The 26029-nt window shown below is 41.3% G+C and overlaps 1 protein-coding gene and 2 pseudogenes across 1 annotated transcript in view; all 3 read left to right on the forward strand.

Annotated features, from left to right (window-relative positions):
• The window catches only part of CCDC30 (coiled-coil domain containing 30), a 38155-nt gene extending 32208 nt beyond the window's left edge, over window positions 1–5947 (forward strand). Inside the window, exons 5-6 of the mRNA XM_062190063.1 lie at window positions 5632–5691; window positions 5925–5947. Coding sequence (XP_062046047.1) covers window positions 5632–5691; window positions 5925–5947 — 83 coding nt within the window. The remainder of the gene's footprint in view (window positions 1–5631; window positions 5692–5924) is intronic.
• A 537-nt stretch (window positions 5948–6484) lies between these two features.
• LOC133759060 (large ribosomal subunit protein uL2-like) lies at window positions 6485–7243 on the forward strand (annotated as a pseudogene).
• A 3997-nt stretch (window positions 7244–11240) lies between these two features.
• On the forward strand, window positions 11241–22853 carry LOC133760708 (tRNA methyltransferase 10 homolog B-like; annotated as a pseudogene).
• The last annotated feature ends 3176 nt before the right edge of the window (window positions 22854–26029 follow it).

A 26029-nucleotide genomic window follows, 5' to 3' on the forward strand; every position in this document is an offset into this window, starting at 1 on the left:
ATTGAATCTGTAAATTATTTTGGGTAGTATGGACATTTTGATGATATTAATTCTTCCAGTCCATGAACATGGAAGATTTTTCAATTTTTTTGTGTGTTTGTCACCTTCTATTTCTTTGTTTAATTTTTTGTAATTTTCATTGTAGAGCTCTTTCATGTCCTTAAATTTATTCCAAGGTATTTAAAATTGTTATGGCTACTGTGAATCATACTGATCTTATAAGTTTTTTTCTCAGCCATGGCATTCTTTGTATACAAAGGCTAGTTATTTTTGTGTGTTGATTTTATGTCCTGCAACTTTATCAAAAACTCTCTTATGAATTCCAATAGTCTCTTGGTGAAGACTTTTGACTTTCTTATAAATAGGATCATGTCATCAGTAAGCAGGGATAATTTGACTTCCTCCTTTCCAATTTCTATCACTTTGAGTTCTTTTACTTTTCCTTGCCTAATGGCTGTGGCTAAAACTATATTAAGGGATCAGCACTTTGGCTTAGCAGGTAAAGTTGCCTACAGTGCCAGCATCCCATCTGGGTGCCAGTTCAAGACCCTGTTCCACTTCTAATCCAGCTCTCTGCTATGGCCTGGGAAAGCAGTAGAAGATGGCCCAAGTCCTTGGGCCCTTGCACCCACGTGGGAGACCCAGAAAGAAGCTCCTGGTTCCTAGCTTTGGGTCGACGCAGCTCTGGCTATTACGGCCATTTGGGGAGTGAACCAGCAGATGGAAGACCTCTCTCTCTCTCTCTCTCTCTCTCTCTCTCTCTGGCTCTCCTTGTCTCTCTGTGTAATTCTGACTTTCAAATAAATAAATAAATCTTTTTTAAAAAGTGAGAAACATCATGAACAAGCAAAATATTTTTAAAAAACTATATTAAATAACAGTGGTGAGAGTGTAAATCCTTGTCTGGTTCTGAATCTTAGTGGAAATGTTTCTGACTTTTCCCCAATATGATGCTGGCTATGTTTTTGTCATATATTGCCTTGGTTGTGCTGAGGAATGTTCCTTCTATCCCCAGTTTGCTTAAGATTTTTTTTTTAATCATGAAAGGGTGTTATATTTTATCAAATGTGCATCCATTGAGATAATCATATTGTTTTTATTCTTCAGTTTGTTAATGCAATATATCAAATTTATTAATTGCATATGTTGAACCATCCCCACATATAAGAAATAAATCACATTGGCCCTGATGAGTGCTCTTTCTGGATTTGATTAGCTAGTAATCTATTGTGGATTTTTACATCTGTATTTCTCAGGGATATTGGTCTATAGGTCTGTTGTTCTGTTTTTTTTTTTTTTTTTTTCGTATCCGTTTCTTGTTTTGGAATTAAGGTGATGATGGCCTCATAAAAGGAGTTTGGGAGGATTCTCCCCCTTTTAATTGTTTTGAATAGTCAGAAGAATTGGAACTGGTTCTTTAAAGATTTTGTATAATTCAGCAGTGAGGGGCTGGCGCTGTGGTGTAGGGGGTAAAGCTGCTGCCTGAAGTGCTGACATCCCATATGGGTGCCAGTACAAGTTCCGGCTGCTCCACTTCTGATCCAGCTTTCTGCTATGGCCTGGGAAAGCAGTAGAAGATGGCCCAAGTCCTTGGGCCCCTGCACCAGTATGGGAGACCCAGAAGAAGCTCCTGGATCCTGGCTTCGGATCAGAACAGCTCCAGTCATTGTGGCCAATTGGGGAATGAACCAGCAGATAGAAGACCTCTCTCTCTCTCTCTCTCTCTCTCTCTCTCTGTCTCTCTCTCTCTCTCTCTCTCTGCCTTTCCTCTTTCTGTGGAACTCTGTCAAATAAAATAAATCTTTTAAAAAGAGAAGAAATTGAAAGAGTTTGTCACCACTTGTCCAGCCTTACAAATGATACTTAAGAATATGCTACACGTAGAAACAAAGAAAGATAGTCATCATTATGAAAGAATGTGAAGGCAGAAGATTTCCTAGTGAAAGTACTAAGGAGGGGCGAGTGCTGTGGCACAGCAGGTAAAGCTGCCGCCTGCAGTGCTGGCATTCCACATGGGCACCGGTTCAAGTCCTGGCTGTTCCACTTCCAATCCAGCTCACTGCTATGGCCTGGGAAAGCAGCAGAAGATGGCCCAATTCTAATTCCTTGGGCCCCTGCATCCACATGGGAGATCCAGAAGAAGCTCCTGGTTCCTGGCTTCAGGTCAGCTCATCTCTGGCTGTTGAGGTCATTTGAGGAGTCAACCAGTGGATGGAAGATATCTCTGACTCTCTGTAACTCTGCCTTTTGAATACATAAATAAAATTTTTATTAAAGAAAAATACTAACGGAATCCAAAGTAAAAAATAGGAATGTTAAGGGAAAAATTGTAGAGCCAAGTCATTACTTATCAATATCCTTGAATGTAAATGGTCTAAACTCTCCAATTAAAAGATATAGACTGGCTGAATGGATTCAAAAACAAGACCCACCTATTTGCTGCCTACAAGAAACACACCTCACCAACAAAGATACATACAGACTGAAAGTGAAAGGATGAAAAAAAGATATTCCATGCAAATGGAAAGCAAAAAAGAACAGGAATAGCCATCCTAATGTCAGATGAAACAGACTTTAACACAAAAACTGTTAAAGAGACAAAGAAGAGCATTATGTAATTATCAAGGGATCAATTTAATAGGAAGATGTGACTACAGTAAATATATATGCATCCAATGCCAGGGTGCCTGGCTATTTAAAACCAATGTTAATGGATCTAAAAGGAGACATAGACTCTAATACAATAATAATGGAGGACTTCAACCCTCCACTTTTATAAATAGGCAAATCAATTAGACAAAAAATCAACAGAGAAACAACAGAGGTAATCTACACTAGGGACCAAATGGACTTAGTTGGTATCTACAGAACATTTTATTCCACAGCTGAAGAATACACATTCTTTTTTATGAATAAATATAAATTTAAAACAAACAAAAAAATAATTCAGCAGTGAAACCATCCAGGCCTGGGCTTTTTTTTTGGGGGGGGGGGTGAGGGCCTTTATTACTGATTCAGTTTTTGTCTTGGTTATTGATCTATTTATGTTTTCTATGTCTTCATGACTCAATTTTGGTAGATTGTATGTGTCCAGAAATCTATTTCTTCTAGATTTTCCCTTTTGTTTGCATAAAGCTGTTTGTAGTATATCCTGATGATTCTTTTATTTCTGTGGTATCTATTGTAACATCTCCTTTTTCTTCTTTGATTTATTAATTTGGGTCTTATACCTTTTTTTGATTAGTTAGGCTGACAGTGTATCAATTTTGTTTATTTTTAAAAAAAAAAAACCACCTCTTCATTTCACTAATCGTTCATATTTTTGAGCTCCAAATTTGTTTATTTATTCTTTGATTTTATTTCTTTCCTCCTTCTAATTTTAGACTTGTTATTTTTTTCTAGGTCCTGTTAGATTGTTTCTTTGATGCCTATCCAATTTCTTGATGTAGGCACCAATTGCTATAAACTTCCCTCTTAACACTACTTTTGCTGTATCCCATAAATTTTGATATATTGTGTGTCATCTTCAATCACTTCCAGGAATTTTTTGATTTCCCTTTTGATTTCTTCTATGACCTACTGTTTATTCAGGAGCATGTTGTTCAGTCTCCATGTGCTTGCATATTTCCTAGAGTTTCTTAAGTTGTTAATTTTCAGCTTCATTCCATTGTGGTCAGAAAAGATACATGATATGATTTCAATTTTCTTGAATTTGTTGAGACTTGCCTTATGACCTCACATATGGTCTATCTTAGAGAAAATTCCATGCACTCATGAAAAGAATGTGTATTCTTCAGCTGTGGAATAAAATGTTCTGTAGATACCAACTAAGTCCATTTGGTCCCTAGTGTAGATTACCTCTGTTGTTTCTCTGTTGATTTTTTGTCTAATTGATTTGCCTATTTATAAAAGTGGAGGGTTGAAGTCCTCCATTATTATTGTATTAGAGTCTATGTCTCCTTTTAGATCCATTAACATTGGTTTTAAATAGCCAGGCACCCTGGCATTGGATGCATATATATTTACTGTAGTCACATCTTCCTATTAAATTGATCCCTTGATAATTACATAATGCTCTTCTTTGTCTCTTTAACAGTTTTTGTGTTAAAGTCTGTTTCATCTGACATTAGGATGGCTATTCCTGTTCTTTTTTGCTTTCCATTTGCATGGAATATCTTTTTTTCATCCTTTCACTTTCAGTCTGTATGTATCTTTGTTGGTGAGGTGTGTTTCTTGTAGGCAGCAAATAGGTGGGTCTTGTTTTTGAATCCATTCAGCCAGTCTATATCTTTTAATTGGAGAGTTTAGACCATTTACATTCAAGGATATTGATAAGTAATGACTTGGCTCTACAATTTTTCCCTTAACATTCCTATTTTTTACTTTGGATTCCGTTAGTATTTTTCTTTAATAAAAATTTTATTTATGTATTCAAAAGGCAGAGTTACAGAGAGTCAGAGATATCTTCCATCCACTGGTTGACTCCTCAAATGACCTCAACAGCCAGAGATGAGCTGACCTGAAGCCAGGAACCAGGAGCTTCTTCTGGATCTCCCATGTGGATGCAGGGGCCCAAGGAATTAGAATTGGGCCATCTTCTGCTGCTTTCCCAGGCCATAGCAGTGAGCTGGATTGGAAGTGGAACAGCCAGGACTTGAACCGGTGCCCATGTGGAATGCCAGCACTGCAGGCGGCAGCTTTACCTGCTGTGCCACAGCACTCGCCCCTCCTTAGTACTTTCACTAGGAAATCTTCTGCCTTCACATTCTTTCATAATGATGACTATCTTTCTTTGTTTCTACGTGTAGCATATTCTTAAGTATCATTTGTAAGGCTGGACAAGTGGTGACAAACTCTTTCAATTTCTTCTCTTTTTAAAAGATTTATTTTATTTGACAGAGTTCCACAGAAAGAGGAAAGGCAGAGAGAGAGAGAGAGAGAGAGACAGAGAGAGAGAGAGAGAGAGAGAGAGAGAGAGATCTTCCATCCAATGGTTCATTCCCCAATGAGCTGCAACAGTCAGAGCCATGCCCATCCGAAGCCTGCAGCCAGGAGCTTCTTCTGAGTCTCCCATGTGGGTGCAGGGGCCCAAGAACTCGGGCCATTTTCTACTGCTTTCACAGGCCATAGCAGAGAGCTGGATGGGAAGTGGAGCAGCTGGGACTCAAAATGTCACCCATATGGGATGCTGACACTGCAGGCAGTAGCTTTACCTGCTATGCCGCAGCGCTGCCCCCCTCAATTCCTTTTTGTTATGGAAGGTCTTTATTTCACCTTCATTTATACACGAGAGCTTTTCTAGGTACAGTATTCTTGGTTGACAGTTTTTTCTTTTAGGAGTTAAACTATGTTTCTCCATTCCCTCTAAGCCTGTAGGGTTTCCAATGAGAAATCAGCTGTCAGTCTAATTGCAGATCCTCTGAAGGTCATCTGGTATTTCTCTTGGAGCAGCCAGGACTTGAACTGGCACCCATATGGGATGCCAGCACTGCAAGTGGTGGCTTTACCCACTAAGTCACAGCACCTGCTGATGGAGGCATTTAACCCACAGATTAAGACACCCATATCCCATGTCCTAGTGCCTGGGTTTAATTCTTGGCTCCTAATGTGGCTGCTCCACTTCCAATCTAGCTCTCTTCTATGGTCTGGGAAAGAAGTGGAAAATGGCCCAAGTCCTTGGACCCCTGCACCTGCATGGAAAACCTGAAAGAAGCTCCTGGCTCCTGGCTTTGGATCAGCACAGCTTCAGCCATTGTGGCCAATTGGGGAGTGAACCAGTGGGTGGGAGACCTCTCTCTCTCTCTCTATCTCCTTCTCTGCCTATGTAACTCTGGCTTTCAAATAAATAAATAAATATATTTTTTTAAAAATGTGCCTGCCTCCCTTGTTAAGAATTTTTAATCCAACCTTTTTCTGTATATTAGTATATGCATATAAAATATTTTGAAGAAAATTAGCCAAATCTTAACAATATTATTTTGTGACAAGGTGTCAGTTAAAGATTGGATAAAAATTTCCACTTTGGGGCTGTTGTTGTGGTGCCCAACCTCATTGCTTGCCACACTGGCATCCCATATCAGAGTGTTGGTTAGAATCCAGCTGCTTGGCTTCTGATACGCTCCCTGCTAATGTACGTGAGAAGGCAGAGGAAGATAGCCCAAGCACTTGGGTCCCTGCCACTCACAAGGGAGACCAGGTGGAGTTTCTGGCTTCTGGCTTCTGGCTTCTGCCTGGCCCAGCCCAGGCTATTCATTTGGGGAATGAACCAGTGGATGGATGGATGGATGGATGGATGGATGGATGGATAGATGGATGGATGCATGCATAGATGGATAGATGGATAGATGGATGGATGGATGGATGGATGGATGGATGGATAGATAGATAGATAGATAGATAGATCTTTTAGAAAATGCTAGGGAGAACTTGCTAGGCTGTTTTGGTCCATGCTCGTGAGCAGGCCCTTCCTTTGGCTGTGTGATCCATGGGTAAAGAAAGAGCGCTTGTTCTGCCCTACCCAGCATGTGCAGCATCACAGGAACACCCCAGGTGTGGTGGACTTTGCCTGGCAGCAAGGCTACAGAGAGAGCTTCGTGAGGGACATTCATCCACCACCCTGGCTGCAGTGCCCTGCTCGCAAGTGCTCTTGTGGGATCTGCACAGGTTTAAGAGGCAGAAGCAACTCCCCTTCACCACCGTGGGCATGCACACAACCAGTTCAGGTACTGCAGCAGAAGGCCCAGCTCCACACTGGTAATGTTCTCCCCACAGGCACCATGCCCGAGGGCAAGATTGTGTGCTGCCTGGAGAGGAAGCCTGAGGACCCTATGTCACCATCACCTCCCACAACCCTGAGAGTAAGATGACCTGCATGAAGCTGCCTTCAGGCTCCAAGCTCATCTCTTGCCCACAGAGCTGTGGTTGTTGTGGTTGCTGGAGGTGACTGGATTGGCAAACTCATTCTAAAGGCTAGCCGTGCCTACCACGAGTATAAATCAAAGAACTGCTGGCCATGTGTGTGGGTGTGGTCATGAGCCCTGTGGAGACCCCTTCAGAGGGAGCAGCCCTCAGCACACGAGTCAACCCTTCACCATCCACAGGGATGCACCTGCCAGCCACAAAGGGTCTCATTGTGATCTGCAGGACTGGGCATCTTCAGGGAACCAAGACTGTGCAGGAGAACAAGATTAGGGGTGAGAGGTTCAATGTCCTTCTGCCAATATGCTGTGCAAGAGAAAAATAGAGCATGATGTACAATTTCAGGAAAGTTATAGGCAGCAAGTAGCAAGTTTATATTATTGAAATGATAACTTGGAAAGTACAGGTCTTAACATGAAGTGCTGAGCTGAAAGAGAGCGATGATGTTATGGGCAGTGGTGCAGACAGAAAGTTTTTTTTTAAAGATTTTATTTATTTGATTGACAGGTAGAGTTACAGAGAGTGAGAGAGAGAGAAAGGTCTTCCTTCCATTGGTTCACTCCCCAAATAGCTGCAACCGCTGGGGCTGTGCCGATCCAAAGCCAGGAGCCAGGAGCTTCTTCCAGGTCCCCCATGCGGGTGCAGGGGCCCAAGCACTTGGGCCATCTTCTACTGCTTTCCCAGACCACAGCAGAGAGCTGGATTGGAAGAGGAGCAACCAGGACTAGAACCGGCACCCATATGGGATGCCGGCGCCACAGGCGGAGGATTAACATAGTGCACCACAGAAAAATGGTTTTAAATACTCTATTTAACTTCGAAATGTTCATTCCCTGCTCTTAGGTGTGATCTTACGAAGGTCTTATTATTGATGAGTGAAAGAGAAGTGTCCAGCAGGTATATAAAAGAGGCAGAATGGAAAGCAAGCTAGGAAGATGATTTTCTTGATGGTTTAGCTTTTGGAAGGTAGGCTCAATTGTTTAGAATTCCAGGCCCAAGAAGGGTCTGTGTTACTTGAAACCTATACTCAATGTCCAGCACATTAGTATAGTGTAAGAAATACAAAACTTGGGGCTGGTGCTGTGGTATAGTGGGTAAAGCCACCATATGCAGTGCTGACATCCCATATGAGTGTTGGTTTGAGTCCCAACTGCTCCACTTCCAGTCCAGCTCACTGCTATGGCCTGGGAAAGCAGTAGAAGATGGCCCAAGTCCTTGGGCCCCTGCACCCATGTGGGAGACATGGAAAAAGCTCCTGGCTTTGGATAGGCACAGCTCCAGCCATTGTGGCCACTTGGGGAGTGCAATAGCAGATGGAAGACCTCTGTCTCTCTGCCTCTGTAACTCCACCTTTCAAATAAATAAATAAATCTTTAAAAAAGAAGGAGGAGGAGGAGGAGGAGAAGAAAAAACAAAACTTTCTGTTCTGCTTCAACAGTTTGGTAGAAAATTCTGAGAGTAGAGAGTCTAACCACTGTCCTGTGGAGAGAGCCCCATACAGACACATGGTGGGACTGACTAGGGAGCAGGACTAGCCCTACCTTGGGTTTTAGAGCAAGTGCCCCCAAACTAAAGCTTTGATCCAGCCATGTAAGCTGTGTTCTCTCTATTTTAGATGCAATTGACCTACAGAAAGCAAAAGAACATAATCAGAGACTGGATGAGGAAATACTGACTTTAAGAAATCGGGTTCGATCACTTGACTCAGAAAAAAAAGTACTTGGGGAAATGGTAAGTTTGATTTAGTACTTAGAATGTGTATACAATAACAATATTGTATTTGATTTAGTCCTTAAATATGTATACAAAAACAATCAGTAGCCTGAACAACGTAGATAGCACTTGAGTTGGCCGTTAGTGAGATCTGATCCTGGTGACTGTAACATTCCAGTTAGATGCCATACTTTGGCCTTACATGCATTATATCAATATTTATATTTTATACATTTTAACACCTATGCTAAGCAGTAAGATTAATGTTTAAGTATAAATCTAGTATTTTTTTCCTTTTAGTAAGGATCTAGATAATAGTTTGTAGTTAACATATTTGCTAAAATAGGATTAAGTTTGACATTTCTGATATGAATCTTTAGTTGTATCCTAGTTTTTAAACCATTTATCCTTAGCAATTTATTGATTTTTAATATATACTTCCAGAATTTGGAAGTTTATTTATTTTAGTTCATACTCATTTCATAATTTTATCTCTAGTGTCAAACAGAATGCTTGGCATAATACTAGGTGCACAAGAGATTTTATTGCAAGAATGAATAAGTACTCATTAGAATGACTATTATCAAAACTATAGAAAATAACAAATATAGATAAAATTGTGGAAAATTGGAACCTCTGTGCATTACTCGTTGGAATATAAAGTACTACAGCCACTGTGAAAAACAGCATGGCAATTCTTTCAAAAGTAAATTGTCATGTGATCTCACAATCCCACTTCTGTGTATATATCCAAAAGAATTTATAACAGAGACTCAAAGATATGTGTATACACCCACATTCATAATAGTATTATTCACAATAGCCAAAGATGGCAGCAACTCAAGCGTCCATTGATAGATGGATAGTATATACACAATGGAATACTGTTCAATCTTGAAAATACAGGAATTCTGACACATGCTATAACATGGGTGAATTTTAAAAAAAAAATTATTTATTTATTTGAAAGACAAAGTTACAGAGAGGCAGAGAGAGAGAGAGAGAGAGAGAGAGAGAGAGAGAGAGAGAGAATTCTTCCAATTGCTTGTTCAATCCCCAAATGGCCGCAATGGCCGAAGCTGAGCCAATCCGAAGCCAGGAGCTAGGAGCTTCCCCCAGGTCTTCCCATGTCGGTGCAGGGGCCCAAGGACTTGGGCTATCTGCTACTGATTTCCAATCCATAGCAGAGAGCTGGATTGGAAGTGGAGCAGCCAGGACTTGAACTGGTGCCTGTATGGGATGCCAGCACTACAGGCGGATGCCTTTACCCACTGTACCACAGCACTGGGCTCCCATCCCCCACCCTGTGGATGTATTTGAAGACACTATTCCAAATGAAATAACACACTCACAAAAGGACGAATCCTATATGATTCCATTTATATTAGGTACTTAGAACAGTCAAAATCATAGACACAGGGAGTAGAATCATGGTTTCCAGGGCCTAGGGGAGAGAATAATGTGGAGTTACTATTTAACGAGTATAGAGTTTCAATGCAAAATGAAAAGAGTTCTGAGGGGGAGGGAAGTATTGTGGTGCAGTGGGTTGAGTCTCTGCATCCAAACCTGGCATCCTATATGAGTCATTCAAGTCCATGGTGTTCCACTTCCAATCCAGCTCCCTGATAATGCACCTGGGAAAGCAACAGAAGATGGCCCAAGTACTTGAGCCCCTGCCATCTTCATGAGAGACCTGGTTGGAGTTCCAGGCTCCTGGTTTTGTCCTGGCCCAGCCCTGGCTATTACAGCCATTTGGAGAGTGAACCAACATATGGAAGATTTCTCTCTGTATCTTCCTCTCAGTCTATAACTCCACCTTTCAAATAACTACAATAAATCTTTACCAAAAAGGAAAAAAAGAGTTCTGGAGATGGATAGTGGTGATGCTTGTTCAACAGTGCAAATCTGATCATTGCCACTGAACCATGAACTTAAAAATGTTTAAAATGGGAGGCAGTGTTTGGCATTAAGTGGTTAAGGTGCTACTTGGGATAGTTGCATCCCATGTTGGAGTGAGTGGGTTCAAGTCCTGACTCCACTTCTGATTCCAACTTTCTGCTAATGAACATCTGCTAATACACCCACATAGGAGTCTCAGATTGAGTTCCTGTCTCCTGGCTTTGGTCTAGCCCTGTCCTCGCTGTTGTGGGCATTTGGAAAATGAACCATAGGATGAGAGAAATATCTCTCAAATAAAAAATGTTATTAAGTTATTAAAATGCTAAATAAGTAATGCTGTAAAATGCAATTATAGAAAAGGATAAATAAAACAATGGAGGTTACTCAAGTTGTCTTATTATTGATAAATTTATGTATCTAACACACACGTATGATTATATTTTGTGTGTGCATATATGTGTATGTGTGAGAGACAGAAAGAGAGGGAGGGGGGTGAGTTCAGGAAGGGCGTATCCAAGCAGTGTTACTTTGAGGAAGAGAAGGATTGTTACATGAGGGGAAATACACTTTTTATTCTGTAGCTATGTGTTGTTGAAATTTTGCAAGAAGAATGTATTCATGTACTGTGTATTTTAAAACAAAACAATATTGTCATCAAACAAAACTTAGGAAGTCTACAAGCTGCTTACTTTTGTATTAAAGGTTGAAAGACTTAAAGGAGAGATGTGTGAATCTCAAGAGGATAAACAACTTGGAAACCACTCCCCTGGAACAGCTGTAGGTGCTGAACAGAGAGTACAGGTATTTTAAGTTCTCTTCCTTTTGATTTCTAATTTTTTGGTTAGTTGCATTTTTATAGAGTATACTAGAGCAATTGATGCTAAATATTTGCTGTCTTTTTACTGGACTGCTTTTTTTCCTTTCTTTCTTTCTTTCTTTTTTTTTTTTTTTTTTTTGTTATTGCACAACCAGTTAGAGTGGAAGAAGTTGAAGTACAGAAGATGTGTTTCTGTTCACTTCTTCCCCACAAAGAGCAATTAACTCAATAATATAGTGGATTTTTGCTTTACACACACACACACACACACACAAAAGAATATTGCAAATATACAACCAATGGGGCGAAGCCAAGATGGCAGAATAGTGAGGTCGCACACTGATAGTCCGGGAAAAGATAATTTAATAAAAGTGGAGTTACTATAGTCTCAGGGAAAGGCTCGGGAAAAAATTGCAGAGGAAACTCTTCCGGATCTAAAGGATATGACACGGAGGACCTACGTGAAGAGCAAGGATGCCCACGGCTCGGAAGCCCAGGGGGAGTCTATGCACCAGCGCTGTAAGGGGAGGTGAGACAAAAACCTCGGTAGCCCGAGACATTGGCAGGGAAATGGCAGAAAGAGCCTAGAGGGAACGAGGCTTGAAGCCCTGCTGGAGAAAGTTCACCAGGCTGACTGGAGGAGAGAAAAAAATGAATAAATAAGGGGAACCGGCATGGACACGAGCCTCTCTCTCCACTCACCTTACAAAGCTGAGCAAGACAAAGAGCAGGCGCCATTTTGGACTTACGTAAAGCAGTGCCTGCCATCAGCCAAGCAGAAAAACCTGACTCTGGTGGGGAGAAATAACAGGAGGTTAGGATCTAGTGAAGGTGTGGAGCTAATGAAATGAGACTGTGAAAATCTGAGGGTGGGCAAGAGAACTCATGGAGTACACAAACTTGGTAACCTTAGCAACCCGGTGGGATATTGCAGAGAAATTTGAGACACACTGAGGGCTGCATAGACCCTTTGTGTGGTCCTTGGGGTAGAGAAGACGAATAACCACAGGGGCCAGATTTCATACATTGACTACTTACAATTCTGCTCAGCTGTGCATTATTGCTTCCCTTCTGAGTCAAAAAAAAAAAAAAGTGAGAGAGAGAGAGAATAATCTGCGTGAGTCACCTTTGGCACACCCTTAACGCTGAAGAACCAAACAGAGCTCTCTGGCAACACCCATCACAGCCTCTAAGGATCCATCAAAAGCAGACAGTTCACTTAATCTAAAGTCATAGTATAACGAGAAAAACCACTACAGCAAAGAAACCAAAGAATATCACCACAATCCCGAGCAACAAATGCAGAAACCGAGGAAACAAGAACAAGGAAGACACTATGACCCCCCCCAAAAGAACAAGATACCCCAATTCAAGATTATGAAGATGATGAGATAGAAGAAATGCAAGAAACAGATCTCAAAAAATTGATAAGAATATTAAGAAATTCTCAAAAACAAATTCTTGAACTACAGAAATCCTTACTGGACAGGATAGAAAATCTCTCTCATGAAAATGAAATATTAAGGAGGAATCAAAATGAAATGAAGCAACTAGTAGAACAAGAAACTGTGATAGTGACGAGAAATCATAATGAAATGAAGAATTCAATAGATCAAATGACGAAAACATTAGAGAGCCTTAAAAACAGAATGGGTGAAGCAGAAGAGAGAATATCGGACTTAGAAGACAGAGAACAGGAAAGTATACAGTCAAACCAAAGAAAAGAAGAGGAAATTAGAAATCTAAAAAATATTGTCAGTAATCTACAGGATACTATTTCTTTTCTTTTTTCTTTTTCTTTTTCTTTTTTTTTTTTTTTTTTTTGACAGGCAGAGTGGACAGTGAGAGAGAGACAGAGAGAAAGGTCTTCCTTTTGCCGTTGGTTCACCCTCCAATGGCCGCCGCGGTAGGCGCGCTGCGGCCAACGCACCGTGCTGATCCGATGGCAGGAACCAGGTGCTTCTCCTGGTCTCCCATGGGTGTCTACAGGATACTATTAAAAAAAACCAACATTCGGGTTCTAGGAGTTCCTGAAGGCATGGAGAGGGAGAAAGGATTAGAAGGCCATTTTAGTGAGATACTAACAGAAAATTTCCTGGGTTTGGAGAAGGACAGAGACAACTAGTACAGGAAGCTCATAGAACCCCTAATAAACATGACCAAAAAGATCCTCACCACGACACGTTGTAATCAAACTCACCACAGTGAAATATAAAGAAAAGATTCTAAAATGTGCAAGAGAGAAATGTCAGATTACTCTCAGAGGATCTCCAATTAGACACACAGCTGACTTCTCATCAGAAACCTTACAGGCTAGGAGGGAATGGCGAGACATAGCCCAGGTACTAAGAGAGAAAAACTGCCATCCCAGAATATTATATCCTGCAAAGCTCTCATTTGTGAATGAAGGTGAAATAAAGACCTTTCATAGCAAACAGAAATTGAAAGAATTTGTCGCCACTCGTCCAGCCCTACAAAAAATGCTTAAAGATGTGCTACACACAGAAACACAGAAACACGGCCATCAATATGAAAGAAGGTAAAGGAAGAAGACCTACCAGTAAAAGATCATAGGAAACTCAAATCATATACTAGAAAATATCTTTGGGAAAACAGCAGGGCAAAGTTACTACTTATCAATAGTCACATTGAACGTTAATGAACTCAACTCTCCAGTTAAAAGGCACAGACTGGCTGAATGGATTAAAAACAAAACCCATCTATTTGCTGCCTACAAGAAACACATCTTTCCAACAAAGATGCATGCAGACTGAAAGTGAAAGGTTGGAGAAAGATATTCCATGCCAATAGAAACCAAAAAAAGCAGGTGTAGCCATATTAATATCAGACAAAATAAACTTTAACACAAAAACTGTTAAGAGAGACAAATAGGGGCACTATATAATGATTAAGGGTTCAATTCAACAGGAAGATGTAACTATTATAAATGTATATGCACCTAATTACAGGGCACCAGTTTATTTAAAAAATATGTTAAGGGACTTAAAGGGAGACATAGACTCCAATACAATAGTACTGGGGAACTTCAATACTCCACTCTCAGAAATAGATCAACCAGACAGAAGATCAACAAGGAAACAGCAGATTTAATCGACACTATTGCCCAAATGGATCTAACAGATATCTACAGAATTTTCAATCCTACATCTAAAGATTTTACATTCTTCTCAGCAGTGCATGGAACCTTCTCTAGGGTTGACCACATACTAGGCCATAAAGCAAGTCTCAGCAAATTCAAAAGAATTAGAATCATACGATGCAGCTTCTCAGACCACAGTGGAATGAAGGTGGAAATTAGCAACTCAGGAATCCCTAGAGAGTATGCAAACACATGGAGACTGAACAACATGCTCCTGAATGAACACTGGGTCATAGAAGAAATCAAAAGGGAAATCAGAAACTTTCTGGAAGTCAATGAGGATAACAGCACAACATATCAAAACTTATGGGATACGGCAAAAGCAGTGTTAAGAGGAAAGTTTATAGCAATAGTTGCCTACATCAAGAAATTGGAAAGGTACCAAATAAATGAGCTTTCAATGCATCTCAAGGATCTAGAAAAACTGCAGCAAACCAAACCCAAATCTAGTAGGAGAAGAAAAATAATTAAAATCAGAGAAGAAATCAACAGGATTGAACCCAAAAAAAAATTACAAAAATTCAGCCAAGTGAAGAGCTGGTTTTTTGAAAAAATGAATAAAATTGAAACACAATTGGCTCAACTAACTAAAAAAAGAAGAGAAAAGACCCAAATCAATAAAATCAGAGATGAAAAAGGAAACATAACAACAGACACCACAGAAATAAAAAGAATCATCAGAAATTACTACAAAGAGTTGTATGCCAGCAAACAGGGAAATCTATCAGAAATGGATAGATTCCTGGACACATGCAATCTACCTAATCTGAACCATGAAGACATAGAAAACCTAAACAGACCCATAACTGAGTCAGAAATTGAAACAGTAATAAAGGCCCTCCCAACAAAGAAAAGCCCAGGACCAGATGGATTCACTGCTGAATTCTACCAGACATTTAAAGAACTAACTCCAATTCTCCTCAAACTATTCAGAACAATTGAAAAAGATGGAATCCTCCCAAATTCTTTCTATGAAGCCAGCATCACCTTAATCCCTACGCCAGAGAAAGATGCAGCATTGAAAGAAAATTACAGACCAATATCCCTGATGAACATAGACGCAAAAATCCTCAATAAAATTCTCACCAATAGAATACAACAACACATCAGAAAAATCATCCACCCAGACCAGGTGGGATTTATCCCTGTTATGCAGGGATGGTTCAGTGTTCACAAATCAATCCATGTGATACACCACATTAACAGACTGCAGAAGAAAAACCATATGATTATCTCAATAGATGCAGAGAAAGCATTCGATAAAATTCAACACCCTTTCATGATAAAAACTCTAAGCAGGCTGGCACCGCGGCTCAACAGGCTAATCCTCTGCCTGCAGTGCCAGCACACTGGGTTCTAGTCCCAATCAGGGCACCGGATTCTGTCCCGGTTGCCCCTCTTCCAGGCCAGCTCTCTGCTATAGCCCGGGAGTGCAGTGGAGGATGGCCCAAGTCCTTGGGCCCTGCACCTGCATGGGAGACCAGAAGGAGCACCTGGCTCCTGGCTTCGGATCAGCGTGGTGTGTTGGCCGCAGCGCACCTACCGCGGCGGCCATTGGAGGGTGAATCAATGGAAAAGGAAGACCTTTCTCTCTCTGTCTCTCTCTCTCTCTCACTGTCCACTCTGCCTGTCAAAAAAAAAAAAAAAAAAAAGAAAACTCTAAGCAAATTGGGTATAGAAGGAACATTCCTCAATACAATCAAAGCAATTTATGAAAAACCCACAGCCAGCATCCTTCTGAATGGGGAAAAGTTGGAAGCATTTCCACTGAGATCTGGTACCAGACAGGGATGCCCACTCTCACCACTGCTATTCAATATATTCCTGGAAGTCTTAGCCAGAGCCATAAGGCAAGAAAAAGAAATTAAAGGGATACAAATTGGAAAGGAAGAAGTCAAACTATCCCTCTTTGCAGACGATATGATTATTTATTTAGGGGATCCAAAGAACTCTACTAAGAGACTATTGGAACTCATAGAAGAGTTTGGCAAAGTAGCAGGATTTAAAATCAATGCGTCAATGCACAAAAATCAACACAGGAAATGCCATGGCTGAGAAAGACCTGCTAAGATCAATCCCATTCACAAAACTACAAAAACAATCAAATACCTTGGAATAAACTTAACCAAGGACATTAAAGATCTCTATGATGAGAATTACAAAATCTTAAAGAAAGAAATAGAAGAGGATACCAAAAAATGGAAAAATCTTCCATGCTCATGGATTGGAAGAATCAATATCATCAAAATGTCCATTCTCCCAAAAGCCATTTATAGATTCAATGTGATACCAATCAAGATACAGAAGACATTCTTCACAGATCTAGAAAAAATGATGCTGAAATTCATATGGAGATGCAAGAGATCGCGAATAGCTAAAGCAATTTTGTACAACAAAAACAAAGCCGGTGCATCACAATACCAGATTTTAGGACATACTACAGGGCAGTTGTAATCAAAACAGCATGGTAGTGGTACAGAAACAGATGGATAGACCAATGGTAAAGAATAGAAACACCAGAAATCAACCCAGACATCTACAGCCAACGTATATTTGATCAAGGATCTAAAACCAATCCCTGGAGCAAGGACAGTCTATTCAATAAATGGTGCTGGGAAAACTGGATTTCCACGTGCAGAAGCATGAAGCAAGACCCCTACCTTACACCTTACACAAAAATCCACTCAACATGGATTAAAGACCTAAATCTATGACCCAGCACCATCAAATTATTAGAGAATATTGGAGAAACCCTGCAAGATATCAGCACAGGCAAAGACTTCTTGGAGAAGACCCTGGAGGCACAGGCAGTCAAAGCCAAAATTAACATTTGGGATTGCATCAAATTGAGAAGTTTCTGTACTGCAAAAGAAACAGTCAGGAAAGTGAAGAGGCAACTGACAGAATGGGAAAAAATATTTGCAAACTATGCAACAGATAAAGGATTAATAACTAGAATCTACAATGAGATCAAGAAACTCCACAACAACAAAAGAAACAACCCACTTGAGAGATGGGCCAAGGACCTCAATAGACATTTTTCAAAAGAGGAAATCCAAATGGCCAACAGGCACATGAAAAAATGTTCAAGATCACTAGCAATCAGGGAAATGCAAATCAAAGCCACAATGAGGTTTCACCTCACCCCAGTTAGAATGGCTCAGATTCAGAAATTTACCAACAATAGATGCTGGTGAGGATGTGGGGGAAAAAGGGACACTAACCCACTGTTGGTGGGTATGCAAACTGGTTAAGCCACTACGGAAGTCAGTCTGGAGATTCCTCAGAAACCTGAATATAACCCTACCATACAACCTAGCCATCCCACTCCTTGGAATTTACCCAAAGGAAATTAAATTGTCAAACAAAAAAGCGGTCTGCACCTTAATGTTTATTGCAGCTCAATTCACAATAACTAAGACCTGGAATCAACCTAAATGCCCATCAACAGTAGACTGGATAAAGAAATTATGGGACATGTATCATGTATTCTCTAGAATACTATACAGCAGTAAAAAAAACAATGAAATCTGGTCATTTGCAACAAAATGGAGGAATCTGGAAAATATCATGCTGAGTGAAATAAGCCAGTTCCAAAGGGACAAATATCATATATTCTCCCTGATAGATGACAACTAACCAAGCACCAAAAAGAAAACCTGTTGAAGTGAAATGGACACTATGAGAAACAGTGACTTGATCAGCCCTTGCCCTGACTATTGATGAGCAACTTAATACTTTATGCCTTTTAGTATTTTTTTTCTGTTTGTTCTACTTAATACTATTGGTTGAATTCTGTAATTAATACACAATTATTCTTTTTTAATTTTTTGACAGGCAGAGTGGACAGTGAGAGAGAGAGACAGAGAGAAAGGTCTTCCTTTGCCGTTGGTTCACCCTCCAATGGCCGCCGCGGCTGGCGCGCTGCGGCCGGCGCACTGCGCTGATCCGATGGCAGGAGCCAGGTGCCTATCCTGGTCTCCCATGCAGGTGCAGGGCCCAAGGACTTGGGCCATCCTCCACTGCACTCCCTGGCCACAGCAGAGAGCTGGCCTGGAAGAGGGGCAGCCGGGACAGAACCGGCGCCCCGACTGGGACTAGAACCCGGTGTGCCGGCGCCGCAAGGTGGAGGATTAGCCTAGTGAGCTGCGGCGCCGGCCACAATTATTCTTAAGTGTTGAAACTTAACTGAAAAGTGATCCCTGTTAAATATAAGAGTGGGAATAAGAGAAAGAAGAGATGTACAATTTGGGACATGCTCAATCGGACTTGCCCCAAATGGTAGAGTTAGAAACATACCAGGGGATTCCAATTCAATCCCATCAAGGTGGCATGTACCAATGCCATCTCACTAGTCCAAGTGATCAATTTAGGTTCACAATTGATCATAATTTAGATAGGACTCAGAGTCAAAGGGATCACATAAATATGACTAGTGTCTGCAAATACTAACTGATAGAATAAAAAAGGGAGAGAACAATCCAACATCGGAAGTGGGATACACAGCAGACTCATAGAAAAGCAGATGTCCTAAACAGCACTCTGGCCTCAGAATCAGCCCTTAAGGCATTTGGATCTGGCTGAAAAGCCCATGAGAGTATTTCAGGCATGGAAAGCCAAGACACTCTGGCAAAAAAAAATAAAATGACCTAAATGAAAGATCTCTGCGAATGAGATCCCAGTGGAAAGAACAGGTCATCAAAGAAGGAGGTACCTTTCTCTGAAGGAAGGAGAGAACTTCCACTTTGACTATGACCTTGTCCAAATATGATCAGAGTCGGCGAACTCAAAAGGCTCCATAGCCTTGGCAACTCATGACAAGAGCCTAGGGTGATTACTGATGCCATAAACAAGAGTGTCAATTTGTTAAATCAACAACAGGAGTCACTGTGCACTTACTCCTCATGCAGGATCTCTGTCCTTAATGTGCTGTACTGTACATTGTGATTTAATGCTATAACTAGTACTCAAACAGTATTTTTTGCTTTGTGTTTCTGTGTGAGTGCAAACTGTTGAAATCTTTACTTAATATATACTAAACTGATCTTCTGTATATAAAGAGAATTGAAAATGAATCTTTTTTTATATAATTTTATTTATTTATTTAGACAGGCAGAGTGGATAGTGAGAGAGAAACAGAGAGAAAGGTCTTCCTTTTTGCCGTTGGTTCACCCTCCAATGGCCGCTGCGGCCAGCGCATCTCGCTGATCCAAAGCCAGGAGCCAGGTGCTTCTCCTGGTCTCCCATGTGGGTGCAGGGCCCAAGGACTTGGGCCATCCTCCACTGCCTTCCCCGGGCCATAGCAGAGAGCTGGCCTGGAAGAGGGGCAACCGGGATAGAATCCGGCGCCCTGACCGGAACTAGAACCCGGTGTGCTGGCGCCACAAGGCGGAGGATTAGCCTGTTAAGCCACGGCGCCGGCCTGAAAATGAATCTTGATGTGAATGGAAGGGGAGAGAGAGCGGGGGGTGGGAGGGAAGTTATAGGAAGGGGGAAGCCATTGTAATCCATAAGCTGTACTTTGGAAATTATATTCGTTAAATAAAAGTAAAAAAAATAATAAAAAAACAAATATACAACTAATTTGAGCATTTTAAATGATCACATACAGTTGGTTTGTAGAATCAGCCAATCCTGGGGCCTGGGTGTAGCTGGAACCATACCAGACATAACAAAATACGGTAGAGAACGACTGAGGTGAAGGCCTTTATGTGTACAGCCTCTTGTTACTTCTGTATGATTAGTCTCTGAACTAGTAGGCAAAGCAGTCCAGCCTAAGAAAGACTGAAGCGGGCACTAATGTCCATTTAGTAGATGTGTGGCGGTATCTCGCTGTGGTTTTAATTGCCTTTTGAGTATTTCTAATGGCAATGAATATGTTTTAATGTGTTCATTGGCCATCTGTGTGTGTGCTTTTTTTTTTTTTTTTTTGACAGGCAGAGTGGACAGTGAGAGACAGAGAGACAGAGAGAAAGGTCTTCCTTTTGCCGTTGGTTCACCCTCCAATGGCCGCCGCGGTTGGCGCGCTGTGGCCGGCGCACCGCGCTGATCCGATGGCAGGAGCCAGGTGCTTCTCCTGGTCTCCCATGGGGTGCAGGGCCCAAGTACTTGGGCCATCCTCCACTGCACTCCCTGGCCACAGCAGAGAGCTGGCCTGGAAGAGGAGCATCCGGGACAGGACCGGTGCCCCGACCGGGATTAGAACCCGGTGTGCCGGCGCCGCAAGGCGGAGGATTAGCCTAGTGAGCCGCGGTGCCGGCCTGTGTGTGTGCTTTTACAGAGCATCTGTTCAAATCTTATGCTCAGTTTTAATTGGGTCACATGCATTCCTTATATTGAATTGGAGGAATTCCTTATGTATCTTGCATTCCAGTCCTTTGTTAGGTTATGTACAAGAGGACTTCAAGAAGTTTGTGGAAAGTGGAATTAAAAGACTGGCTTATTTTGGTACAAAAAATTTGAAATCCACACATAGTTTTTTCACAACATGCATTTTCCATGAACTTGCTGAAGACTTGTACTGCAAATGATTCTCCCAGTCTGTGTCATGTCTTTTCATTTTCTTAAAAGTATTTTATGAAGTGTAGAGGTTAAAAATTTGAGGACAATTCATCAATATTTTCTTTTATAATTTTGCAATAGGATATAAAAGACTAAGAAGTGTTTGTCTACCATAAAGGCACAGAAGATGTTTCTTATCCTTTCTTCTAAAAAATTTGCAATTTTAGCTTCCTGATTTAGTCTTTTGATGTATTTCAGATAATTGGATATACTGTGAGATAAGGGTTATATTTCATTTATTTTCAGTTGTATATCCAGTTATTCAAGAAACATGTTGAAAGTCAGTTGTTTCCTTATTCTGGGTTTTATGATTTTTTTCAAAGATATATTTATTTATTTGTTTGAAAGACTAAGTGACAGAAAAAGAGGGAGAGACAAAAAGAGAAAGATCTTCCATCTACTGGTTCATTCCATAAAATGCTCACAACAGCTAGGCCTGGGCCATGCTGAAGCCAAGAACCAGGAACGCCACCCAGGTTTCTCATGTGGGTAGCAGGGACTCAAGCACTAAGGCCATAATTTGCTGCTTTCCAAGTGCATCAGCAGAAATGTGGGCTTGTCCTGCAAGGCCCACACTGTTGAGATTGTGGGGCAACAGCATTCTTTGACAAGAAGTACCAGAGACAGTTTCAGTGAACATGTCTGTTTATTAACAGTCAGGCACGGTGTGAGATGATGGCATCAGGACCAGAGACTAAGTACATGGAGTGGAGATTTGAAGGGAGTGCTCAGAAGACAAAGTCAGCTGTTCCGCAGGAGCAGGAAGGCATCCTGGAAGACACATATGAAGATGGAATCTCTGAAAGCTTCCAGCTTCTGCAGATTGACATGGGATGCGAGTGCAGTGAGGGAGAGACCCTACCCACAGGCAGTGCATCATAGTGCTCAAAAAATGTCCAGAGGAAACAGAGACGTTGGGAAAAGATTGTTGCAGCAAAGAAGAGTCAAAGAAAGAAAAGCTAATCATGCAGAAACTCCAGACATCTGCCCCAGCACAGCAAACGTTTTCTGAGAGCCTTAACCCAAGAGAAGCTTTTGGAAGCCAAACACTTGGGACCAAGACTGTGTATTGATTTGAGTATGACCCACCATATGTCAAAGAAGGAACTGAGTAGACTGGCTGGACAGATCTGAAGACTGTATGGTTCAAACAAGAAGGCTGACAGGCCATTCTGGGTCTGCCTCACTGGGTTTACAACAGACAGCCCCTCTATGAAGAGTGTTTGCGGATGAATGATGGATTTGCTGGTTACCTGCTAGACATAACAGAAGAAAACTACTTTAACTTATTTCCTCTGGAAACCCTAGTTTGCCTGACTCCTGACTCAGAACATACTTTCGAAGATGTTACTCTCAACAAAGTTTACATCCTTGGTGGGCTTGTGGATGAAAGTATTCAGAAGGAAGTAACATTTCAAAAGGCTTGGGAACACTCTATCAAGACAGCCTGCTTGAAAATAAGAAATTCATGGTCAGATGCAAGAATCAGAAAAATTATCATTCAGAGATACTGGCCATCAACCAAGTATTTGATGTCCTGGCCACTTACTCGGAGACTCACAATTGGCCTGAAGCCTTGAAGGAAGGAGTCTCTAGGAAAAGGCTATATTGTGCGCCGTTTGGTAGAATGATGGACAGTCTAACACTGCAGCTGCTGCAGGCATCCTCACCAAAGAGCAGGGTAGAGGGTGGCAGTGGCACACACTTACCTTTACTTGATGTCTTTGATCTTCATAGGATATAACCTACTAATGACAGGGACCACATTTTGTGCTCTTTTGTATCTCTTATAGTGCCTAGCTCACCAAAAGTGACTAGATATATTTTAAGTAAAAAGTTTACATAACAGCCCTAAAATTACATGGCTCTGTATGTGTTGATTCACCTGTCCCTGTTTATCAAAGACTTAGAGACTGTTTATTGTTACATCAAGAATTGAATTTTCACTAAATTGGCATCATAAAATTGTTCCCTGGCCTCTTCTGATCATGCTGATTTTTCCCACAACACAGTAATGAGCTTTAAACAGCTTTGTAAGGAACAGCCTGTCCCGACCTGGTTCTCCTTTGAGACCCCACAGCACTTTGTTCCCTCCTGTGGCTCTTGCCCTGTTCTCCCTTGTTCTGATTATGGGCAAAGAGAGCTTCTCTCTTCCCAATGGCAGGATTCTAGCAGGAGGATTTGTATCAATAGCCCTGTATCCTTCTTAGACTTTTACAAACTAGATTCTTCACATAGAGTAGTCCTCTCTTATCCACAGTTAATTGGGGTCAAGATAATTGATAAATCCCAGAAATAAATAATTCATGTTTTAATCACGAAAAAAAAAACCAACGAGGCACAAGCTTTTATAGGGTAGGCAAAGGGGAGTAGCTAGCTCAGGGCTGCAACACCAATTCTATAGGATAAAGCAGATACTGGCACCTCTACTCTTCTCCAATCAGCTTGAAGGTCATGGAGCCTACATAGCCTTCCAGGTGGTCTTATAGGTCTGGGCCACACTCAGGAGCCATTTACCTAGTACAAGGCCCTTGAACAGGAAGTGGGATGGGGGAAATGTACCTGGGGCCACTACTGCCCGTCAGCAGTTAGGTCATGGGTGGATCTCAGTGTGCTGAGTCCTCAACCAGGGTTTTCCCCTGGGGGCATGGTGTGCCATGCCCTCTTGACCTCCTGCATAGGCTAGGCAGGCAGTCTTCTGGCCAGGCATTGGATCACACACATAGGAATCTGAATCAGAAGTGGAACAGCTTAGACTCAAACTAGCATAACCCACTATATCACAATGCCTGACCTGATAGTGTTATCTTGATATTTAAACACTTCTAATTTTCTTTTTTAAAAGATTTATTTATTTATTTATTTATTTATTTATTTGAAAGTCAGAGTTACACAGAGAAAGAAGGAGAGGCAGAGAGAGAGGTCTTCCATCTGCTGGTTCACTCCCCAATTGGCTGCAATGGCCAGAGCTGTGCTGATCCAAAGCCAGGAGCCAGGAGCTTCCTCCGGGTCTTCCCATATGGGTACAGGGGCCCAAGGACTTGGACCATCTTGTTTTGCTTTCCCAGGCCATAGCAGAGAGCTGGATCAGAAGTGGAGCAGCTGGGACTTGAACCGTCACCTATATGGGATGCTGATAGTGCAGGCGGCGGCTTTACCTGCTACACCACAGCGCCAGCTTTACCTGCTACACCACAGCACCGACCCCTAAACACTTTTAATTTTCATGAAGTAAATTTGTTTATTTCATTTGGTGCTGCCTGTGTCTTTGATGTCATATCCAAGAAACCATCATCAAATATAACATCATGAAACTTTTCCCTTAAGTTTTTTTCTTAAGTGTTTTAGTTTCACAATTTTATCCCTTATAGATTTTTTTTAATCCATTTTGAGTTAATTTTTGCCTGTGGTATAAAGCAAGGGCTCAACTTCATTATTTTCATGTAGATGTTGTTTCCAATCATCATTTGTTTCCTTTATCCATTGAATGAATGCTTTGGCACCCTTGTTGAAAATTATTTGACTGTGCATGCAAGGACTTATTTTTAGACTTTCTGTTTTATTCCCTGGGTATATCTTTTTATGCCAGTACCAAACTATTTTTTAAAAGATTTATTTATTTATTTATTTGAAAGTCAGAGTTACAGAGAGAGAGGAGAGGCAGAGATGAAAAGAGAAGTCTTCCATCTGCTTGTTCACTCCCCATTTGGCTGTAATGGCTGGAGCTGTACTGATCCAAAGCCAGGAGCCAGGAGCTTCCTTTGGGCCTTCCCTTGTGGTTTCAGAGATCCAAGGACTTGGGCCATCTTATACTGCTTTCCCAGGCCATATAGTACCACACTATTTTTTTTTTTTTTTTTTGGACAGGCAGAGTGGACAGTAGAGGGAGACAGAGAGAAAGGTCTTCCTTTTTGCCGTTGGTTCACCCTCCAATGGCCGCCACGCGGTAGGTGCTTCTCCTGGTCTCCCATGGGGTGCAGGGCCCAAGCACTTGGGCCATCCTCCACTGCACTCCCTGGCCACAGCAGAGAGCTGGCCTGGAAGAGGGGCAACCGGGACAGGATCGGTGCCCCGACCAGGACTAGAACCCGGTGTGCTGGCGCCGCAAGGTGCAGGATTAGCCTAGTGAGCCGCGGCGCCGGCTAGTACCACACTATTTTTGATACTGCAGCTTTGAATTAAGTTTTAAGATAATGAAATATGCATCCTCCAAATTTTTCTTTTTCTCAATTGTTTTTTGGATATTTGGGGCTCCTTTGAGATTCCATATGAACTTTAGGTTGGATTTTTCTACTTAGAAAGCACTGGGATTTTGGTAAGTATTGCATTGAATCCATAGACAGCTTTGGGTAGTGTTGATGTTTTAACAATATTAAATCTCTTAATCCATATTTATTCCTATCTTCTTTAATTTTTTTCAGCATGTTTTGTAGTTTCCATTGTACAAGTCTTTCACCATTAATTCCTGAGTATTTTATTCTCTTTGATACTATTGTTAAGTGAAATTGCTTTCTTTTAATTTCCTTTTCAGATCGCTCATTGTTAGTATACAGCAGGGATGGGGAATGTTTGGCCCGTGGGCCATGTAAGGCCTACAAAATCATTTGGTCTGGCCCAGCCAAAGTAATCACAAGCAGAACTCCAAATTCAATAAATCTATAGCAGGCTAATTTTTAAGTTGATAATTTTGTATGGCCCACAAATGATGTTATAAACATCCAAATGCCCCTTGACAGAAAAAAAATTCCCCCTAGAAATGCAACTGAGTTCTGTGTATTGATTTCGCATGCTGCTGCTATGCTTGATTTTTTTTTTTAAGTTCTAAAAGGTCTTTTTGGAAAGTGGGGGAGATGAGCACTGTGGTGCAGTGTGTTAAGCCACCACTTGGGACAACTACATCCCATACCAGAGTGCTGGTTCAAGTCCCAGCTACTTTGCTTCCCATCTAGCTCCCTGCTAAT

The sequence above is a fragment of the Lepus europaeus genome, chromosome 5, assembly GCF_033115175.1.
Source record: "Lepus europaeus isolate LE1 chromosome 5, mLepTim1.pri, whole genome shotgun sequence".
Lineage (NCBI taxonomy): Eukaryota > Metazoa > Chordata > Mammalia > Lagomorpha > Leporidae > Lepus > Lepus europaeus.